The sequence below is a fragment of the Nipponia nippon genome, unplaced genomic scaffold (genome assembly GCF_047370975.1).
Source record: "Nipponia nippon isolate SJK-2023a ecotype South Korea unplaced genomic scaffold, ASM4737097v1 scaffold_8, whole genome shotgun sequence".
Classification (NCBI taxonomy): Eukaryota; Metazoa; Chordata; class Aves; order Pelecaniformes; family Threskiornithidae; genus Nipponia; species Nipponia nippon.
In genome coordinates, this window is record NW_028262402.1 from 50,982,787 (window position 1) to 51,001,260 (window position 18,474).

At 34.4% G+C, this 18,474-nt stretch overlaps 1 protein-coding gene across 3 annotated transcripts in view; it reads right to left on the reverse strand.

The window, feature by feature from the left end:
* The window catches only part of AP3B1 (adaptor related protein complex 3 subunit beta 1), a 168,257-nt gene that overhangs the window by 50,335 nt on the left and 99,448 nt on the right, over positions 1–18,474 (reverse strand). For 2 of the 3 annotated variants that reach the window (XR_015700930.1, XM_087741416.1), the window contains exons 20-22: positions 16,790–16,964; positions 9,591–9,663; positions 8,632–8,738 (exon numbers count right to left, since the gene is read on the reverse strand). Coding sequence is in view for 2 of the 3 variants with exons in the window: in XM_087741416.1 (XP_087597542.1) it covers positions 8,632–8,738; positions 9,591–9,663; positions 16,790–16,964 (355 nt within the window). In the remaining variant the exon portion in view is untranslated. The remainder of the gene's footprint in view (positions 1–8,631; positions 8,739–9,590; positions 9,664–16,789; positions 16,965–18,474) is intronic. The other variant, XM_087741417.1, reaches the window with a different exon arrangement.

The window sequence follows — 18,474 nt, forward strand, 5'->3', positions numbered from 1 at the left end:
AGTTTCATAAAGCAAACCCATATTAATATTACCATTTATTATCTAAAGGTACCGTGTTTATAGCTTTGTGTAACATAAACCGCATAACTTCCAAATATTTCCATATAACTATTAATTGCCAAGAAAATATTGCTGAATTTTTAGTTTTAAAGTACCAATGCTCAGCTGTATTCCAGCATCCAGATGGTATTTCAGCACAACTCTGAAGTGACTGATAAAAATGCATAGCTCTTTTATGGAGCCTCAGTTTTCAGAGCAGTCTCCTGATTGCCTTTGTGAAATATTATCTTTTGAAAATTCAAGCACATATGGTTGTATATACTTCCAAAGTTTTAGATAAGCAGTAAACACAGAATTTTTTTTATATAGACTATTCCAGAAGCTGGATCTTTGAAGTTAAAAGAGGATAGAGAAGAGAACAGACTTTAAAACGAGCAATTGAGAACAGGAGTGTCTGAGAAATTCCAGACTACTTATTTGCATAGAGAGATAATTTTGAAGACTTTTTTGCCACAGTTATTTGCTGCTTCAAAGTTAAGAAATTACAGTAATCTAATGCTTCAATTTAGAATGTTACCTGGCTTCCTTTTCTTACAAAGGTGTTTCTATTTGATGTGTTTACTTACAAGTCAGAAATTGTAAAGGAAATTCCAAAGAAGAGGTGATCAGAACTTTACTTTGCAATGTATTTATACATTTATACGTGTATTACCCATGTACTTGGCACTGCACAAGATAGGACTGTGTGAAAGCATTATACCGACTTCTAAATTATACCAACTAATGCAACTGCAGCACACTATAGTTAAAATAGGATGCTAAAGTCAGAGTGTATCTGATATATATTGATTTATAAATGAAAATTATTTTTCAGATATTAAGAATATCACATAAAATGAGTGGGGATAATGTAAAGGGAAACTTTAAAAATGTTTTCTAAAAATTCAATATAATTTTCTTTAAAGAAGCTAGCTAAAATAAGGAACTGATAAAGAGTAACAGAAATAAATCTTTAATCACAAAGTTCAAAGCAGTTGTCTATGTGGCTAGCATATATAGCTATAATATAAAAGTAAACCTGAAGGTTTTCAGTACAGCACAGTATTAAATTTATCAATATAACAGTTGCTGTCATTGTAGTTGGCATACTATCTTATTAGACACACTGTTGATCAAGTGTTATTAAAAGAACAACAAAAAAACCCCGTGCTGCACAGAGTCTTCATGTTTAAGTACCACAATTAAGAACAGAGAAATGCAGTTCATTCATTACGGAACCTTTTCAGGAAGTTGATTTTTTCTAATTCTTATTGTAATTGCATTGTTCTAATCCTGTATTATAAAGGCAGCTGCTTGCCTATCATTTGTACTTTCCTCGTTAATCCTGACTCAGTGAATTAACCTTTAATTACAGCCGTTAAAATTGAAACGAGCCTCTTGTCTGGCTGGGGCTGCCCCCTTCCAGTGCATGAGACTGATGAAAATTTTTAGGGTCAATGAATATGTCCCATGTCATGTCTGATAGACGCTAAAGATGTGAGGAGGTAAATGTTACCTTAGAAAGATGTGGTTGAAATTTTTAAGAGCTAGGTTTTATTTACAAAATAAAACAAAAATACAGCTTACGTTACCTCTCTCTTCTGTCTGAATTACACAGCACAGCACACATACAGACACACTCTGTTTTACATACATTACCACACTACATATTTAAAGAATAACTTATGGAATCATCATGATGCATTACACATGCCTGTTTTTAAATACCTAGCACCAACTCTGTTTACAGCAGTGCTATTTTAGGGAGCATAATATACATATTCTTCATGTTGGAAAGAAAAAGAAGCATTAGTTTAAATTCTCTCATATATCTACGCATTTAATTCTCAAAAGATTTGGATTAGTTTTAAGGACAGTACTGACTTTTAACGGAAGGCAAAAAAAGATCAAAGGTCTCCTCACAGTAACTTATCTAAAAGTTTCTTTTTTGCAATAAACCCCACTTATGAACTTATAAAATAATTTCTATTTTATAAGTAGGGTTTTAATATTGTAATTGCACTGTACTTTGCAATTCAAGCACTTCTATTTTTAAATACAATATTTGAATATTGGTTTAATCTTTTTCACTCCAAGATAACAAACCAGCAAAACAGCATTGAATCAGAAGCATCACTGTTAATCAAAGACCTGGTTACTCAGAATACAATTTAATTAATATAAAAGTTGCTACCTAATTATACATTATATTTGTATAATTACACATCATATATAATTTATGACATATACATAAAGGTATAAATAAAAGACCCAATCTGGAGAATATCTAGTACTAAAACACACAGTAATCAACTAAATCAATGAGATTATACATAGTTATAATATAATATACCTCTCAGACTGGGCATACTATTATTTGTGCCAGTGTCTTGTATCAGAAACTTGTTTCTGACTCAGAAGAAAGATCATGTTTGAACTTCCAAATGAAATTCTCTAATTTATTTAAGAAAAGTTGTTGAAGGTTCTTAATTCTTAAGTGTAGCGCTTGTTAAGTATTAGTGGATTTAATAAACGTAAGACAGGTATTTTTAAGGCTTGAACACTAATAAACATCACAAATACTGATAAATGGATTTCTAATTAAAGAATAAAGGTGAAATAACACTTTAAAAATAGTGCCGTAAGTTGGTTTTCTTTTTCAAGCTATAATTTTTAAAAGTATGCGGAAGCAATTTTGGAAAGGACATTATAACTTTCAAATATTTGATGTAACACATATACTATGTCACCAATTTAAGAACACCTTCTTATACAGCAAATTTATATAAACACAGAAAAATAAAATTAAGTATGCAGGAGGTCTTTATTTCACTCCTTCTTCTGTCTTGGCAATGGTTAATATCTGCTGATGAACAGCTACATTCATCTGTAGATCTCCAAGTGCTTTCCCAAGGTAAGTAAGCATCATTATCCTCATTTTTCAGATGGAAAACTAAAAGATTAAGTTACTCCCTCCAGATCACACAGCAAGTAGTAAGCCCAAAATAGAACTAATTTTCCATATGTAACACCCAGTTCTGTATCCACTGGACCACGCCACCCTCCCACAAGCATCAGTCACACCTAATCAGCTGCTTATCTGAATTTTGGGTGGCACTAAAAGAAAGTTGCTTTTTAACTCTTAAATTTAAGACTATGCCTTTTACTCTCTTCATAGGTACAAACTTTCCCAGGCACCCTATGAACATATGATATTTGCAAAAAGTGGTTTCAATTAAGCCTTATGCTAGTTACAAATCTTGTAGAGCACAGAGTAGGGGAAAATGGAGACAACGCAGATACTGTTCCACATGGAAAAAGCACCATCTTAAGAAACGCAGCTGGAGAGAAAACTACACAGAACTCCAAAAACATCTCTGCTCAGTGTACAAGTGTGGTCAACGATGCAAACAAATTATAAGCATGCACAAGGATAGGATACACATAGACTATCTTATGGCACACTTCTCCTTTCACCTCCCCTCAACAAACCTTCCCAATTTCAATCTTTATATAAAAAGTTAGGCTTCAGAAGAAGTATAATGAAAACATTTCATGCATAGAAAAAAGCTCTCCCATGCTGAGACACCAGAAGGATAAGACATTTCTTACAGGACGCTGAAAAACAAGTGGGCAAATGATAAACTATAAAAAATAGTAAAATGATATCAAGGATACCATAAGCCTGTGTTATGCTAACACAAAGCCACAAAAACATCTGATAAGAGAGATGTGGCTAACATTGAAAACCAATTTAAAAGAAACATCTTTTGTCCGAGTAAAATACTTCAGAAGCATCCTAAAAGGGACTGGATATATCTACAGATATATAAAACTAGTTGCTTAGAAAACAATGGTATTTGATCAAAATCTCTCTGTGAGAACATGTGGCAGAAGAGTAGCAAGAATCTAGCCAAAACCATTGCACAGAGTCCACTGCTATCACAACCGATTGCACTACATCTCTTTCATGACATTAACAAGTTAAAGTTTCTTCTCATACAGCCATTCCTGAGGTAAGAACTCAGACCAGAGCCTACATGAATGATAAATGTATCTAGTTATAGAATAATTACTGCTAACAAAGCTCTGAAAAAGTAATACTCATGAAGTTGAGTGCACACCAGTAACTATTTGGAAGAACTACTATTCATTTCTCTGCTGTAAGATTTTGCAAATTCTTAAGCACCTCATGCTAACCTTTCCTGCAAGCTGCATACCAGACTAGAGCCATGATATAATCCATTATTACAATCCTTGTATTCCCGGTATTTCTAAGAAGAGATCCTTTACACAAGAAAAGAATATAGTTCAGAGTCAGTCTTAACACTTGCTATAGTGGAATTAGAAACAGCCTAAATGGACAAAGTAACCTAAATGATAAGAAAGTTTTCCCCTGTGAAGACTACCTCAACAAATTAGAAATTAAAATATCATTTAAGCCGTTCTCCTATTCTGAAAATATCTCTCGTTGAATATTGAGGGAGTTCATGTTTACTGTTTCTCAAGGAATTCTGTAACTGTGCTCAATTTGAAATTAAATGTATTTATCACCTGGTTTGACAGGTCTGCAGCTCGACCTTGACTTTTGTCAAAAGCTATTATTTCTGCTCTATGCATCACCACTCTGAAGAAGTTCTCAAAGTGGATCTCAGTCAAAAGTTCTGTAGAAGACATGAGACAGAAAACAAGTTGATTTACTCCTCCCTTCCTAAACAGTTTCTGTGGAACTCCAAGTAGTAGGAAACAATAAAACCATACCACTGGTAATAACTACTATCAAGAGAACACACTGTACACGCTAAATAAAACCTCAGTAAGTAAAGCAGTACCACTTCTACAATTATACCATAATTCCATATGCACAGTAATTAATGGCAACACTAAATTGTTGCATCAAATATTTTTACAAGTACCTCCTCACTACAACAAGAGTTTTCCCCTCTTTTGCAACGTTTTTATAATGAACTTCTCCTATTCACCCTTGACTTTTTCCAAAAATTATCCTCTGTTTGGGGTAGAGGAAATAATCTTCTCTCATCAAATCCTGTTCAACTCAGCCAATACTTCCACACACTTTTTGCTCCATCCAACTGCTGCTACCATCAGAGCTCATACCCAGCTGTCAGTTCTCCCTTACACTAACACTGTTCTGAATCATGGCAAATTTCTTGCTACCAAAGCAGTATTTCCTTCTCACTAATTTTATTTGTAAAAGTAGGTGTCATTTTTACAAGTTAATTATCACATGCAGTATACTCAGGTCTCCACACACTTACGAGAGCAGTTGCTTGCACATTTTTACCATCTAAGATCCTAATGAAAAAAGAAAAGGCGGTTTAGCTTTTTTTCTCATCAGCTGTGTGATGGGTAGGAACAGATGATCACTCCCCTCTTCGGCTTTCCTCCAATACCATAGCTTTCCTCTTCCTCCTCTCACCATTCCTTCTCAAAATATTATTTCCTGCAGCACATTATAACCCTCCCTGTCCTTACGTCATTCATGAATTTTGCTTTCAATTTCCTCTTCTCTCAATTTAAAAACCTTCCTTTAGGGGACAACACCCATCTCCAATGTTTTCAGGTAACTGCTTTACACTGACAGCTTTGCAGCTTTCTCTCACCTCCTATTTTTCATTGGCACTGCATCTTCAAGTATCTTTAAAGCCTGCAAATGTATCCATCTAAAACTCAATTGACTCCAAATGCAGAGTTTCCCCAAGCACTTAGGTCTGACTTCTCTTGTGTGCACACACCAAAAAGCCCCACAGTAGCCTCTGGTGACCTTAGTTACCTGGTTTGGTTGAGCCACCTGAAGATGGACTACGGGTATCAGGGCAGAATCATGTACAAGGATTTACTATGTTTTGCATCCAGTTGGAGGGAAGTTATCCATAAATTACCGGAGAATTTTGGTTTTGCTGGAACAGACTACTATATGCATGTGTGCATTTATATGAGGGGGAAAGGTGCTACATGTAAACATGAATCATAAAAACAAATGAGCCACAGGACAAAGCATCAGGTTGTACACTGTAGTTTCTATTCAAGGATATTTTGGTTTTGTAGGTTTAAAGAGACCCATACCATTACTGTAAAACCATTCTTGTATTTATGCTTTCTACAATGTTCAGGAGCTATGAATTTGGAGTTATAAGTTTTCTAAAAGCTGTATCCAATTACAGTGCAGAACGATTTGAATAATAGACTGCCTGACATATTCCAAGATAAGTGGCTGCTACCTTTCTTTGATATTAGGGTCATATACTGTACTTATCTATTTTTACTCCATGCTCTCTATTGCCTAGTAATAAATTAATTTCTCACTGTTAGTTTGGCATGTGCCCTAGAGTTAAATTCATTTTCTCTCCCATTGAAGGAAGAAAAAGTTTTCTGAAGTATGACAACTATCCTCCTCATTTTTAGAATTAGTCATCACAGATTAAATTCAAAATACTATTTTAAGAGGGACATTCCCACATAAAGTCTTAAAAGCTGGTTTTATATTTTCATTTTTAGAAAATTACCTGATGGTGCTGAACAACATGTGACAATAGTTATTCAACTACTCGCAGGCAAGACTTTTTACAATATATGGATATAATTTGAAAGAACAGTTTTTAACCTTAGCATTTAATTTTTGTTGCTTCCTGGTGCATAAAACACAGCAAAGGACCTCACGTACATCTGCAATTATTATCAATGGTAATGAGAGTTCAGCATAGATCTGAAAACAGAATACAGCCCAAAACACGTAATCACTATCCAGGTAGCAACAATTAGTTTTTATGTGATTCAGCTTGTTTCTAGAGCAGGGAGTATGAGGAAATGTTTCCGCTTCTTTGCTGGTTACATGTTTTACCAGGAACTCAGCAGTGCCAAGAAAGAGGCATTTTGCAGAATCAATCCTTTCATGCAGAACTTCTTCGGCTGTTTAGCCTACACCTTCTAGCTCTTTCTAACACCCCTATTTCATTGCAGCTACCTTCTGAAGAATGGGGAGAAGCAATTTAGCAAACGAATAGTGGCAATCACGAGGAAAGCAAGCATGAATGTGGGAGTGGAACATGTGTTCATGTACTGTAGACAATGAAAGGACTAAAGACATTGGCAAACAGGGCGTGTTCTCAAGCATCCGACATTACTGACTGCTATCTTTCACTTACCCTCAAAGATGATAATTCTGAAGTAAAGCAAAGACACCAGAGTAATTCTTAAGCTAACCCAGAGCCAGGAAAACAGATGATTGCCTGTGGTTTGCGCTGTCAAAGCCATAACGGATGGCAAAGAAGCAATTGTGGGACTGCAACCACAGGAATAACAACACAGTTTTAGTTAAACTCAGGCGTGCCACCTAATGTTGCATGCTGCACCACAAAATAACACAGAAGAGAATTCTGGCATTTTCAGACTATGTGACAGGTGAATGACTACACACCAGGTAAAGTAACTGCATGTCCACGGATTGCTACTGCTCTGCTTGAAATTTAAATTGCATCACAATTTTCTTAGATAAGGCTAATATCCAACACATTATCTGAAAGTCTACCTTTTCAACACCAAATTTTAAAGCCTGTAAACATGAATCATAAAGTAAGATCTTTTATTTCTTGAGTCAAATCATTCATGTACCTTCTTTATGTAAGAAGTATATGATTTTCCAAATGTATTGCTCCCAAAGCCAGCACAAAGTACTTTACCAGCAATTATTAAAGTTGCTGTGTAGGTTCTATATACCAGCCTCATCAGAAACAAGGCTAGGCTAAAAAATTCCTGTGTCTCTGGTATTTTTTCTGGTCACTCCCATCCACCTTCACAAGGATAAGTATCTTACGTTGTACTGCTGCAATTCCTTATTAAATTGCAAATGTAAATTGGACATACAGAATTACTAAAAAAACCTCAAAATCAAAAAAGAACACCACAAACTACTATCCTTTCCCCCAACAAAGGAATGCCTCCACCTCTATGACTTTGCTAACCTTAATTATACCTATAGTTTTGAGATTCCCTAATGGAAAGTGTTACAAAGCAGAAAGCACTAACAGAATGAATCGTGACACATACTGATATACCACTGATTGTAAATCTATACCCTTTTTATTTGCACCCATGGGCTATGCTCCATATACTTATGAAAAGTTACTTCCAAGTAGCAAAATGTCATAATTGGAGGCATGCATGGTAAACAAACAGGCTGAGGATTAACAGGTATGTGATTTTCTTGTAGTTTGTTTTTGATAGTGTAGCAACTAAATGATTTGAAAGATTTGTATAGTTTGGATACTTAATTTGTGAATTAAAGTTTCCCTGAGGCAGAGAAAAAGACAGATTAAAAGAGAAGGTTAAAAAGCCTTGAAGGCATCCTTCTCAGACATGCAATATTCATACTTTTCTCCATGTTTCAGAATGTAATTATTACAGATCCAAAACACCTGCCAGACTTGCATGCAAACCAGAATTTCATATAAGACCTTTATAGGTGAAAGTACTTTAAAAAAATCACTTTAATGACTGCCTCAAAAGCATGTGAAATGCTTAAATTAAGACACCCCCCACTCCCCACCACCTGACTTTTTAAACGCTACTTACATCAATGACTGATGAACTCGACAGACTTAATCCCTCTAGGTCTGCTGTTAAACTTGGGGACAAAACAGCTGCTGTAGGAACTGCCACAGGTGTTGTCACAGGACAAACTAGAAGTAAAAAGGCAATTGATACTTAACTTTAAAAATATTTAAAATACTGGGAAGGACAATGAGCTATTTTCATTAAGCGTAAAAAGTTTCTACATCTTGATCTGATTATTTTATCCTTGTATATATGTTTCTTAATAGCAGAAGATCTTTTTTTCAGACATATAGCCCCAATACTCAAAATAAACAATGAAAATATAAATAAAACTGATATATGTATAGACCACGTTACTTACACTAAAAATATTTTGTTCTCCTTTCCCACTTTTTCTATTTTATCCTTCAGTCTGATCCATACTATGCAGCACATTTTCATTTACAAGTTATGTGCAAACTACATATTAGTGCAATTCTAATGTGTTGCACCTATAGAAGTAAACTTGAAAAATAACACTGCAAAGCATAGCCAAAAACCAGTGACAGCTCTACCCTACCCTTCCAAGACTACATTTTAATCCGTTCTTCAAAATTGTGATTTTTTGTATCTTATTTTAGTGCCGCAATTGGTTCATAGGTTGCACAGATGCTGCACAAGTAAAATCCATTGGCACCTGAGAAAATAAGCCCACTTTAACAGAAAACAAGACCAGACATATAAAAATTCTCAAAAAAATGTTTTACATACTAATACATTCTACACTTTGAAATTATTTCTTAGTTCTAAAACAAACAAAATCACATATTGTAATAATTATGCTTAAAAATAAGTTGATAGTCTAAGTAGATTTTTTTTGGTCAGGAAGCTGGTACAGTAAGTGAACATTATCAATGTTTCAGACATTTAAAATTCATTGAATTAACTGAATTGAATTTATGCCACAGGAAAAATGAGACTTTAATCAAGATACTTACAATCATCTAAATCTAAGAGAAACACGTCTTGTTTATTTGGAGCTTTTCTATCTTGTACTGGTTTTTCTTCTTTCTGTCAAAATACATTAATATTTCATCTTTTACCATATCAGCAAAAAAAAAGTCTTTAATACTTTTATAAAGCAAAGTGTATTTTCTCTGCTGTAAAAGAAAAATGTATTCATTTTCAGGGCTCAGCATTCAGAGAATTCACGTAGTGAGAAAGATCTCTTTGTACAGCTAAGCTGAACCTGAACTCCACATTTGAGTTACATTTACTCCTCTGAAGCCCATGTTTTCGTTTAACATTAATAACAGTTGCTACTCAAAGAAAACTTTTGGTGACAGATCAGACACTTCTGTTGAGACCATTAAAATAGAGATAGAAGCATTTTTTTTTTTTGAAGACAAAAGACTTGGGTACTAACATTTCTGTTTCCATATGAAAACCAGAACAAAATCCATTCAAAAGAAAGCAGTGTTATTTGCATTTATCTAACAGTATGGAACCCTGTCCCATAATCTACTGGGATTTTACTTAATTGCTGGACAAATAAGTTTTTGTCACCAAAAAAGTTTCAATTTTAAGACTTAAGATGAATTCTAATAATAAGGATTGGCAGTACTTTAAGTAAAGAGTAGACCAGTAATAGTAATCTCAGTGACTTGGCAAACAATATTTCAACAAAACTTGTTTCAATACAGCTAAATAAAAAGTTCTAAACAAATCTACGAAGAGTGACTGTTGGTCATACCTACAGAAAATGTCTAGACAATGATGATTCAGAAAGAGAATTTGGTGTGTCACAGCTCAATATGGACTCCCAATAGGGTGGTTTAGTAAAAAGGACTGATCTTTGGATGTAGCCAGAACCTGGACACATTACCTGCTGGATGCTCATCAGACAGTTTGTCGTCATGCTATTCCTACCCACTCCTAAGCATCCTTCATCTGGATCGGCTGAAGAACGCCTTCTACCTTTGATCTCTCTGGCTCACTCACCAGACAGAAGCCTTTGTCATTCTTTCAGAGAATTTGTCAACTGCCTTTAGACCTTAAGATGTTGCTCGCTACCCAAGGTATTGCAAGTAATTTAAACATAGTTTTTCCAGGAGTCACACTTCTGTGAAACTTCTAGTTCACCAGTTTCCTCTCCAACAGCATGTGACAGCCAAATGCATACACATATATTATTCTTTTACCTTTTCTAATAAATTAACAGGTCTAAATAAATCAGTGAAACTCCGTATGCCCATCGGAGCCTCCATTTCTTGAGCATTACTTACAAGCTGCACAGTCTCTTCAGGCACTCAGGATACAAATTTCTACAGAAGCCTGGAGTCCTCTCAGAAACGCAGCAGCTAAAATCACTTTCTTTGACTATCACCATAGAATAAAATGACCCTTCTTTTCTAAATGTGCATTCCCTTTCTTCTCATCTCTCAGTCTCATGGTCAGTTGCAAACTAACAATAATGCCGAGTCGTTTTTTTTGCAATTTTGGGAGAAATTCCACGGTTTCCTCCAAAGAACATGGAAGAAACTAACTGATGTTCTTGCTATTTGAAGCTGTTGATGTTAATGACTATCAGGCTTGACCTGAGCCAAAATGACATTTCTCATCATTTTCTTCCAAAAAACCCATGGCTCAAATAGACAGTAGTCACTTATGTGATCATTACAGATGTGCTTTAGATATTCTGGGAGGAGAAAAATCTTGTGGACAGAGAAGAATAGAAGCCACTATTTTTAAAATTATTTTTAAATCAACATACTTCAATGGTCCTTATCACTATGGTATTTGAGTGTTCTACTATCTCTGATTTATCTGAAACACAAAATTCCTCTGCACAAAGGAATTACTACAAAAAAATCTTTAAAATGGTGCTAATGTTATTCCATTCCTCATATGCCTTGTCCAGAATTAGTTAGAGACTTTGCTGCAGAACCTGCTCTCTTGAGTTCCATTCTGGTCACAACTACCAGAATTCATTTTTCTCTTCCACTGTGATTACTAGCAAGTCATTAAGATTCTTTTGACTATTTTTTTTAAATCTGTGAAATAAGTAAGTATACTTCATAAGCTACAGGTTCTATTCTACTTGAATTACTCATGTTATGAAGTGTCAGAGAAACAATTTCATAACAATTCTTTTAATGAATTCCAGGTCTTTTTCTAGCACCATTTGGTGACTATTCAGCCCTGAATCAGGGGTTTAGCTGTTATCTGCAACACTTTTACTATAAACTATGTATCACAACGTTTTTGCTAAACTACTAACTCTTCAGACACCAGCACATACTAAAAGAGAACACAGTTAAACAAAATGCAAATACATTAAAAAAAACCCTTCAATTTCTGAACTCTTTCACTCTCTACCCCCACCTATCCATAAGATACAGTTCTATCTTCAACTATGATTAAGGTTCAAAGGTTACTTTTAGCTAGAGTTCTATATTTGCTAATTATTCCAGCAGAGATGGGATTTCTCCATTCCCTTTTATTATGCAGCCAATTAAAGTCTATGAGAAGTGGCTCACCCGCATGAGAGGCTATAGCACAAGGATCAGAATTTTGAATATGGTTCAGTTCTGCCAATGGCAGCATTGCTAAGTCAAGATGTTTAAAAAAATTAGGAGTCAGAGCCAAGCAATCCTCTTACTGTTAATCTGTTTACTGAAGACGATTAAGATAGGACACACTATGCCACAAATAACACCCATAGTATGCTTCAGTTTGTTTTTTCTGTTATTTATTTTGCCATTCTAAAGTAGTTACTAAATACAGATCACAAAGCTTGATATATAATTTTATAAAATAAAATGCATTTCTGCACTGATATTATTTTGAGTCTACTACATAATTCATCTTTAAAAATGGGGGAAAAAAAATCTTCAAATTAAAATAAAATGATCCTAAGGTAAGGCACAAGGTACAGAATTATTACATCAAAGTAATGCACGGTAAGAAAAACTTCCGCTGCACACTTTATCAGAATACTGTACTTAAGTACATCAGTTTACTGTGAAAAAAACCAACCAACCAACCAACAAACCCCACAAACAAAAAAACCAAAACCCAATGCTACCATCTGGGAAATGTAAAATCAGAAGCTAACTAAATCAAAATAAAGTATGATCACGTCTTTTTTTCTACTTCAGTCAAGTGTGTCAAGCCTAGGTAAATACTCAGCTACTTATATGTGTGTGTATGCATGCTACATATACACACAAACACACAAATATTTTCATATTTATATGTGTATTTCTATACAGGGGTATATAAATTAATTGTGTGCAATTCTGTACAAAACACCAAAGAAATCTATTTACATGGGTCTTGCTTATTACAAACATCATTATTTTTTAATTTGGCTTTTCAAAGAAAAGAAAATTGATTGGCTTTCTAGGAATAATAAATAGCCAATGACTGCAACAAACACTACCAACAGATATTTCTATTGAATGAAAAAAGCTTTGCATTCGAAATCAAGACAATAAAAAGGCTCTGACATGTCTGGCATTTCTCTGTAACATAATTTTTCATCTTTTTTTCTTAAAACTAAGTCTACCATATAACCCAAACAGCTTCTGACCAAGAGAGCCCACTATGGGAAAAGCAGAATACTAAACAAAGAAGTTAAGCTATATTCCATCAAACATTTCTCCATTTGCAATTCATCTTGGTAATAGAGATAGAACCTGGTAAATGCATATAGGACTTGAAGCAGGAGATTTCTCTTGCTCAATGCATAATTCATGTGCTCCGCCTGCAAAGTGTGTAAAATGAGAATTTCACACCGCAGCATGAGCCATGGAGCTGCAGAGAAAAGGCAGATGAAATCATATTTTGCTGTGCGAATTTTATTTCTTATCCTCCCAATATTTATACAAAACCGTCATTGACAATCCAAATGCATTGACAGATCACCCACTGTTTCCATTGTGTTAGCACTTGAAAAGAGATCAGGCAGAAAGATAGACAATTTGTTTTTGTATATTTTTTAAATAGTGGATCAGGTTTTTAACAGCTGAGTGACTGTATTATACTTGTATAAGGTGGTCAACAGTAGCTGATTTTAAAATCCCACTGTAGAGACACCTACTTATACATGCATCATCCTCAAATCTGCATTTTAGCTCTACAGTATTTAAGCTTACAGTATAATATGTATCTGAACACCTCAAACTATCCATATTTCAAAATGATATAAAACACCGCAGTACAAGAGAGTGACTTTTCTATTCACTGCAGCTCTATTACAGTGAACACAACAGCTTTTTCAAAATGATTCTTCAAGACAAAAACATATGAAAGCATTAATAATATGTTCAGGAAAAATAATCTGAAGTTTTTGTAACCTATTTCAATGCTAGTAAATGCATGGATGCATGCACAAATTAAGCTCCCATGTGAGTGTAATGGAACGTTTTTTATTATGAAAATTCTGCTGAACATGGCAATGGCACCCAACAAAACATACAGAATGGTAAACACCACCCAAAACACCAGCTATGTAACATGGTTCATAATGTGTGGCAAACTGAGAAACTATAAAAATAAAGCCTACTAACTACTCCTCTTATCAATAAGTATTTCAGAAAACCTTTTCAGTTTTATTTAAAAGGAAAGGAAATCCTAATGAATCATCTCCACATATACACTGACCAAGTTAAGAATACCCTGTAGCAGAATGATATAAGAAATGGCTTTTCCAATAAAAATCTATCAGAATAAAAACATGCATTTCTGAGAGTATGGCTGAAACTGTTTGCTTCCTAGGTGGCCTGAAAAAAAGTCAGGTAGGAAGCAGAAAAAATCCAAGATTTTCCTGAAAATAAAATAAACATGGGTGGTTCTTGTAAAATGTACCTTGACACAAGGGCTCTATACAAGACTTCATCTATAACGTTCTTAAAAGTCTGTTAACAATTACTTTTCTTTCCAGCTTGGAAGGGCTTCTCTAGGTTATCATTAGTTAGCTCCACCTGTCATCACAGGGCTCAAACCAGGTCTTTCTCCAAAAAATCTATTAAGCTAGTTAGCATAACAATCATCTTTCACACAAAATACCCATGATTCTCCCCTGCATCCCCTCATCCAATTACACTTCTGAATATAACCAAGTACCAGAAACACCTCAAGTATAAATGCAGGCATCCAACATGGCTTAAATGGAAACTAACTTCATGGCCCTAGAGATTAATATAGTGCACTGAAACAGTTCTCTATGTTCAAGAGCATAAAATTAACTTCCCCCCTGCCCCCTTCATATACAACTGTTGCTGTTTACATTGGCCATAGCTTGTTGCCCTTACATGAAATGTGCTAATTTCTTAGCATAAAAGAATTTAACAAACATAGCGAAAGAACCAGAACAGTTCAGGTAACTGTAGTGAAAGGAATCATGAACAGTGGCACTGATATCCTGAGAAAAATGGACAGATGCAGCAGAGAGAAGACACTATTGTTTGAATATGGTTTTGCAGTGGCTGCTCAGAACTAAGCAAGTCAGAGTACCTAATACTTTCTGGTGAAAAAATACTATGCTAACATAAGAAGCTGCAAACTGTTAGAATTAATTCATGTCTCATCTAGATTCAAAGGAGTTTATCTGAGAGGATTTAGGTTACATTTGTTGTGCTACCATTTTTTTGCAAGATCCAGTTTGGCTTCTCTACTAGAAAAAACTTTGACATAGGTCGTTACCCAGTGTAGTATTTGGGCAGGAAACAATGATCAAACCATGGAAACACACCTCCATTTTTCAAAAGCTATAGTCTTGCTTCATCTTTTGTTCTACTTGGTAGAAGAAGGGACTAGATTAAAAGCTAAGGTTACAACTCAGAGTTCCTAGGCAGACCTATAAAGTTATAAAACAAAGACCATGTATAATGTTAAGATTTAGAGAAATAGAGAGCCTTACCTCCTCAATTAAAGGAAACAGGCACTGAAACAGCTTGAAAAAGTTACAGCCTTCCCTCTTAACTGTTCAAAACACACCTGTCCACCAGCTTCTACAGTTGCATCAAATGCAACAATGTCTGTTTTGACTATTCAGCAACCTATACAGGAGTCCTGTCTGAAATATCTTGGCTTAATTTAAAATGCATCAGAGTATCACTTAATTTTCAAACCCACAGATCAGTATTAAAATGGAAACTTCTGAGCCGCAATTACACCCTGCAAATTTTTATAAAATATGTGGAAAGAAATGCACAGGAAATATTTGATAACAGAACAGTAAGTTTCAGAAATTCTTTTACTCTTCTACCTTAACAGATTTAACATAAAGTTACTCATTTATTTATTTTTTAAATGAAAGGTAGGTAGAGAAACAGAAACTAACTCATGCTATTTGCTTTAGCTCTATAATGCTAGCTTGAGTATAATGAAATTTTAACCTCTTTTTCTTCACTAAGGTAAGCAATCAAAACTTAATTGACACATGAAGGGCTCTGTCAAACACTTCTGCATCTTCACACATTTCTGAATCCAATTTAAAAAAGACATATTTGAAAGTTTGCTACTTCATAAATGTTGTAAGAAAGCTAACACAATTTGAAGTAAAGGAACCCTTTATAAGCTTTATTCCTATCAAACACAGAGAGCAATAAAAAGTTGATTACTCATTAAGAATATTAATTCTACTAATCTATGTAAACACCTCAAGTATAGATGCATTAACTGCACTATTCTCAATTTGAACAGGAAATTTTAAGACAAAGCTAGTGGTTCTACTAGAATGTCTTCAAACTCTTAAGAAACAATGTACAAACATTTGTAGTTTGGTTTTGCGTCCTGTCAGACCCAGGTCCTATAGCAGTTATATTTTAAGATCCCATTTTAATATAATAATCATCCCAAATCAGGATAGTATTTTTGTGAACTACTGAAGTACTATGCTTTCACCAGTTCAATAGTAATGTAAAAAAATAATTAGGTTCTATTATTCTTCATGTATCTGGAGTAAAAATATAACAGAATTTTGTTATGAAATATTCTTACTTGCTTAAACTATCAAACTGCTTTGGGATTGGTCTTTTTATGAAAGGTCAAAAATTTTTTTCAGAAATTCTGTTTTTTTAGATATCCATAAAACCACTACCTACCTCCATTCCTGCAGAAAAAAAAACGTATAGATGGTTAGATTAATCTTTTCGTATTTTATAGGGTTTTTTTAAAAAACGAGTTTTACCTTACTGGAGGTAGCACTTCTAGATTTTCCAGACTCAGAGTCACTTTTAGAGTCTGATTCTGATTTGGAGTCTGAAGAAGCTTCTTCTGATGAAGTGGACTCTGTATCTGAGGAACTGGATGTGCTTCCCTTTTTGGAGATGCCCTTTGCTTTCTTTTTAATGTCCTCTGAATCACTACATATTGAAAAAAAAATTAAGGGACGTGTAAAACCACCAAAGGAATCTGCTTAGGCAATATCCTATGTTAACACTGCAAAGTTTTATTAAATGAGTTTTATGTCAGTATTTCTTCATGATAAAAAACTCAGCTAAGATGGCAGAAGTAGTGTTTTACCCTTATTTAATGGTACACAAAATTGTTCTATTACATTACACAATAAGTCATCGCACATAATCTACACCAGCGAAACAGCCAAACAAAAATGTGAACATATTAAATATTAAAAATATTATTTGCATGTATCGAGCTTGTGACATTTCAGAAAGAAGTGCAAATACTCTTTTATATAAAGAAACTTTCAAACTATTCTACCTATGATTAACAGAACCTTAATGGGTTATAAGATGTTTTTGCAAAGTAATATTGCTTTAAAAAAAAAAAAAGCAATGCATTGAATTTATTCCTTCATTAATTCTTCTAAATCAAACCACCTAGAAAGAAGACCTACAATATCTGCAAATATTTCAACCCATTAAAGAGTTTATACAGAAGAGCTATTACATTCTGACACCTTTGGTCATATTGAGTACCTTACAGCTAATGGACTTCAGAGACACCATTCTTCACAGTAAAGTTCTGTTCACCCTGGCCATGCTGGATTATGTTGCTCTGTGCTAACAGCTACTGACTATTATTAAAATCTGCCTTGTTCACTTCTAATAAAACTATAACTACCAATTATTAGATTACCATTTTGTCTCAGGAGGAGTTACTACCCAGAAATATCGCAGGAAATGAAAATTGTTTTCTAATAGTTATCATGGAGCAGATAAATTTGTATTGCATACAGGAAAAAAAACCTCTGTTCTTGGATCTGCAGGCAACCATTTTATACTTCCAAATCAGGTGTTTCATACACCACCTGATTCAGCTTCCTCCTCAAGACAATAAATTGGTTACTAAAGTGCTTGAAGGGTAACAAGGTCAACAATAATTAAACAAATCCAGACCACTCAACTATTAAGAGCCCCTTTGGACTCAAATTAAGTTGTTATACATTTTTCCTTAGCTTTAGGAGCAGTACAAAAGAATGTACTATGCTGCATTACTGTTTGAGATAGCAATGTTTTCAGAATGGAAAAATACAGAAAAGGGAAACTGAAAAATCTAATGTGACAGAAAGGAAAATAGTTAAGGCAATGCCCTCCTCCTCCCAAGAACTTCCCAGGACTGAATTGTCTAAATCGAATTTAACCAAAATTATTAAAAATCAATATTAACATTTAAGCCATGCTAATAATGCCTACTAATGTAACTGACATTGAAATCAAGCCCCAAAATTTTAGTCAAAAGCATTTTTTTCTGAACGCAGCAAACTTGAAGCTTGCAAAGCTAAAAATGAAACAAAAGTACATTTCACAAAAAACAGTCTAATATAGCGTATCTGATTGTTAAAATCATGGTGAAAAAATAGGTACTATACAAATTACATTTCAATATGACAACATTTAAAACTTGTTTGAG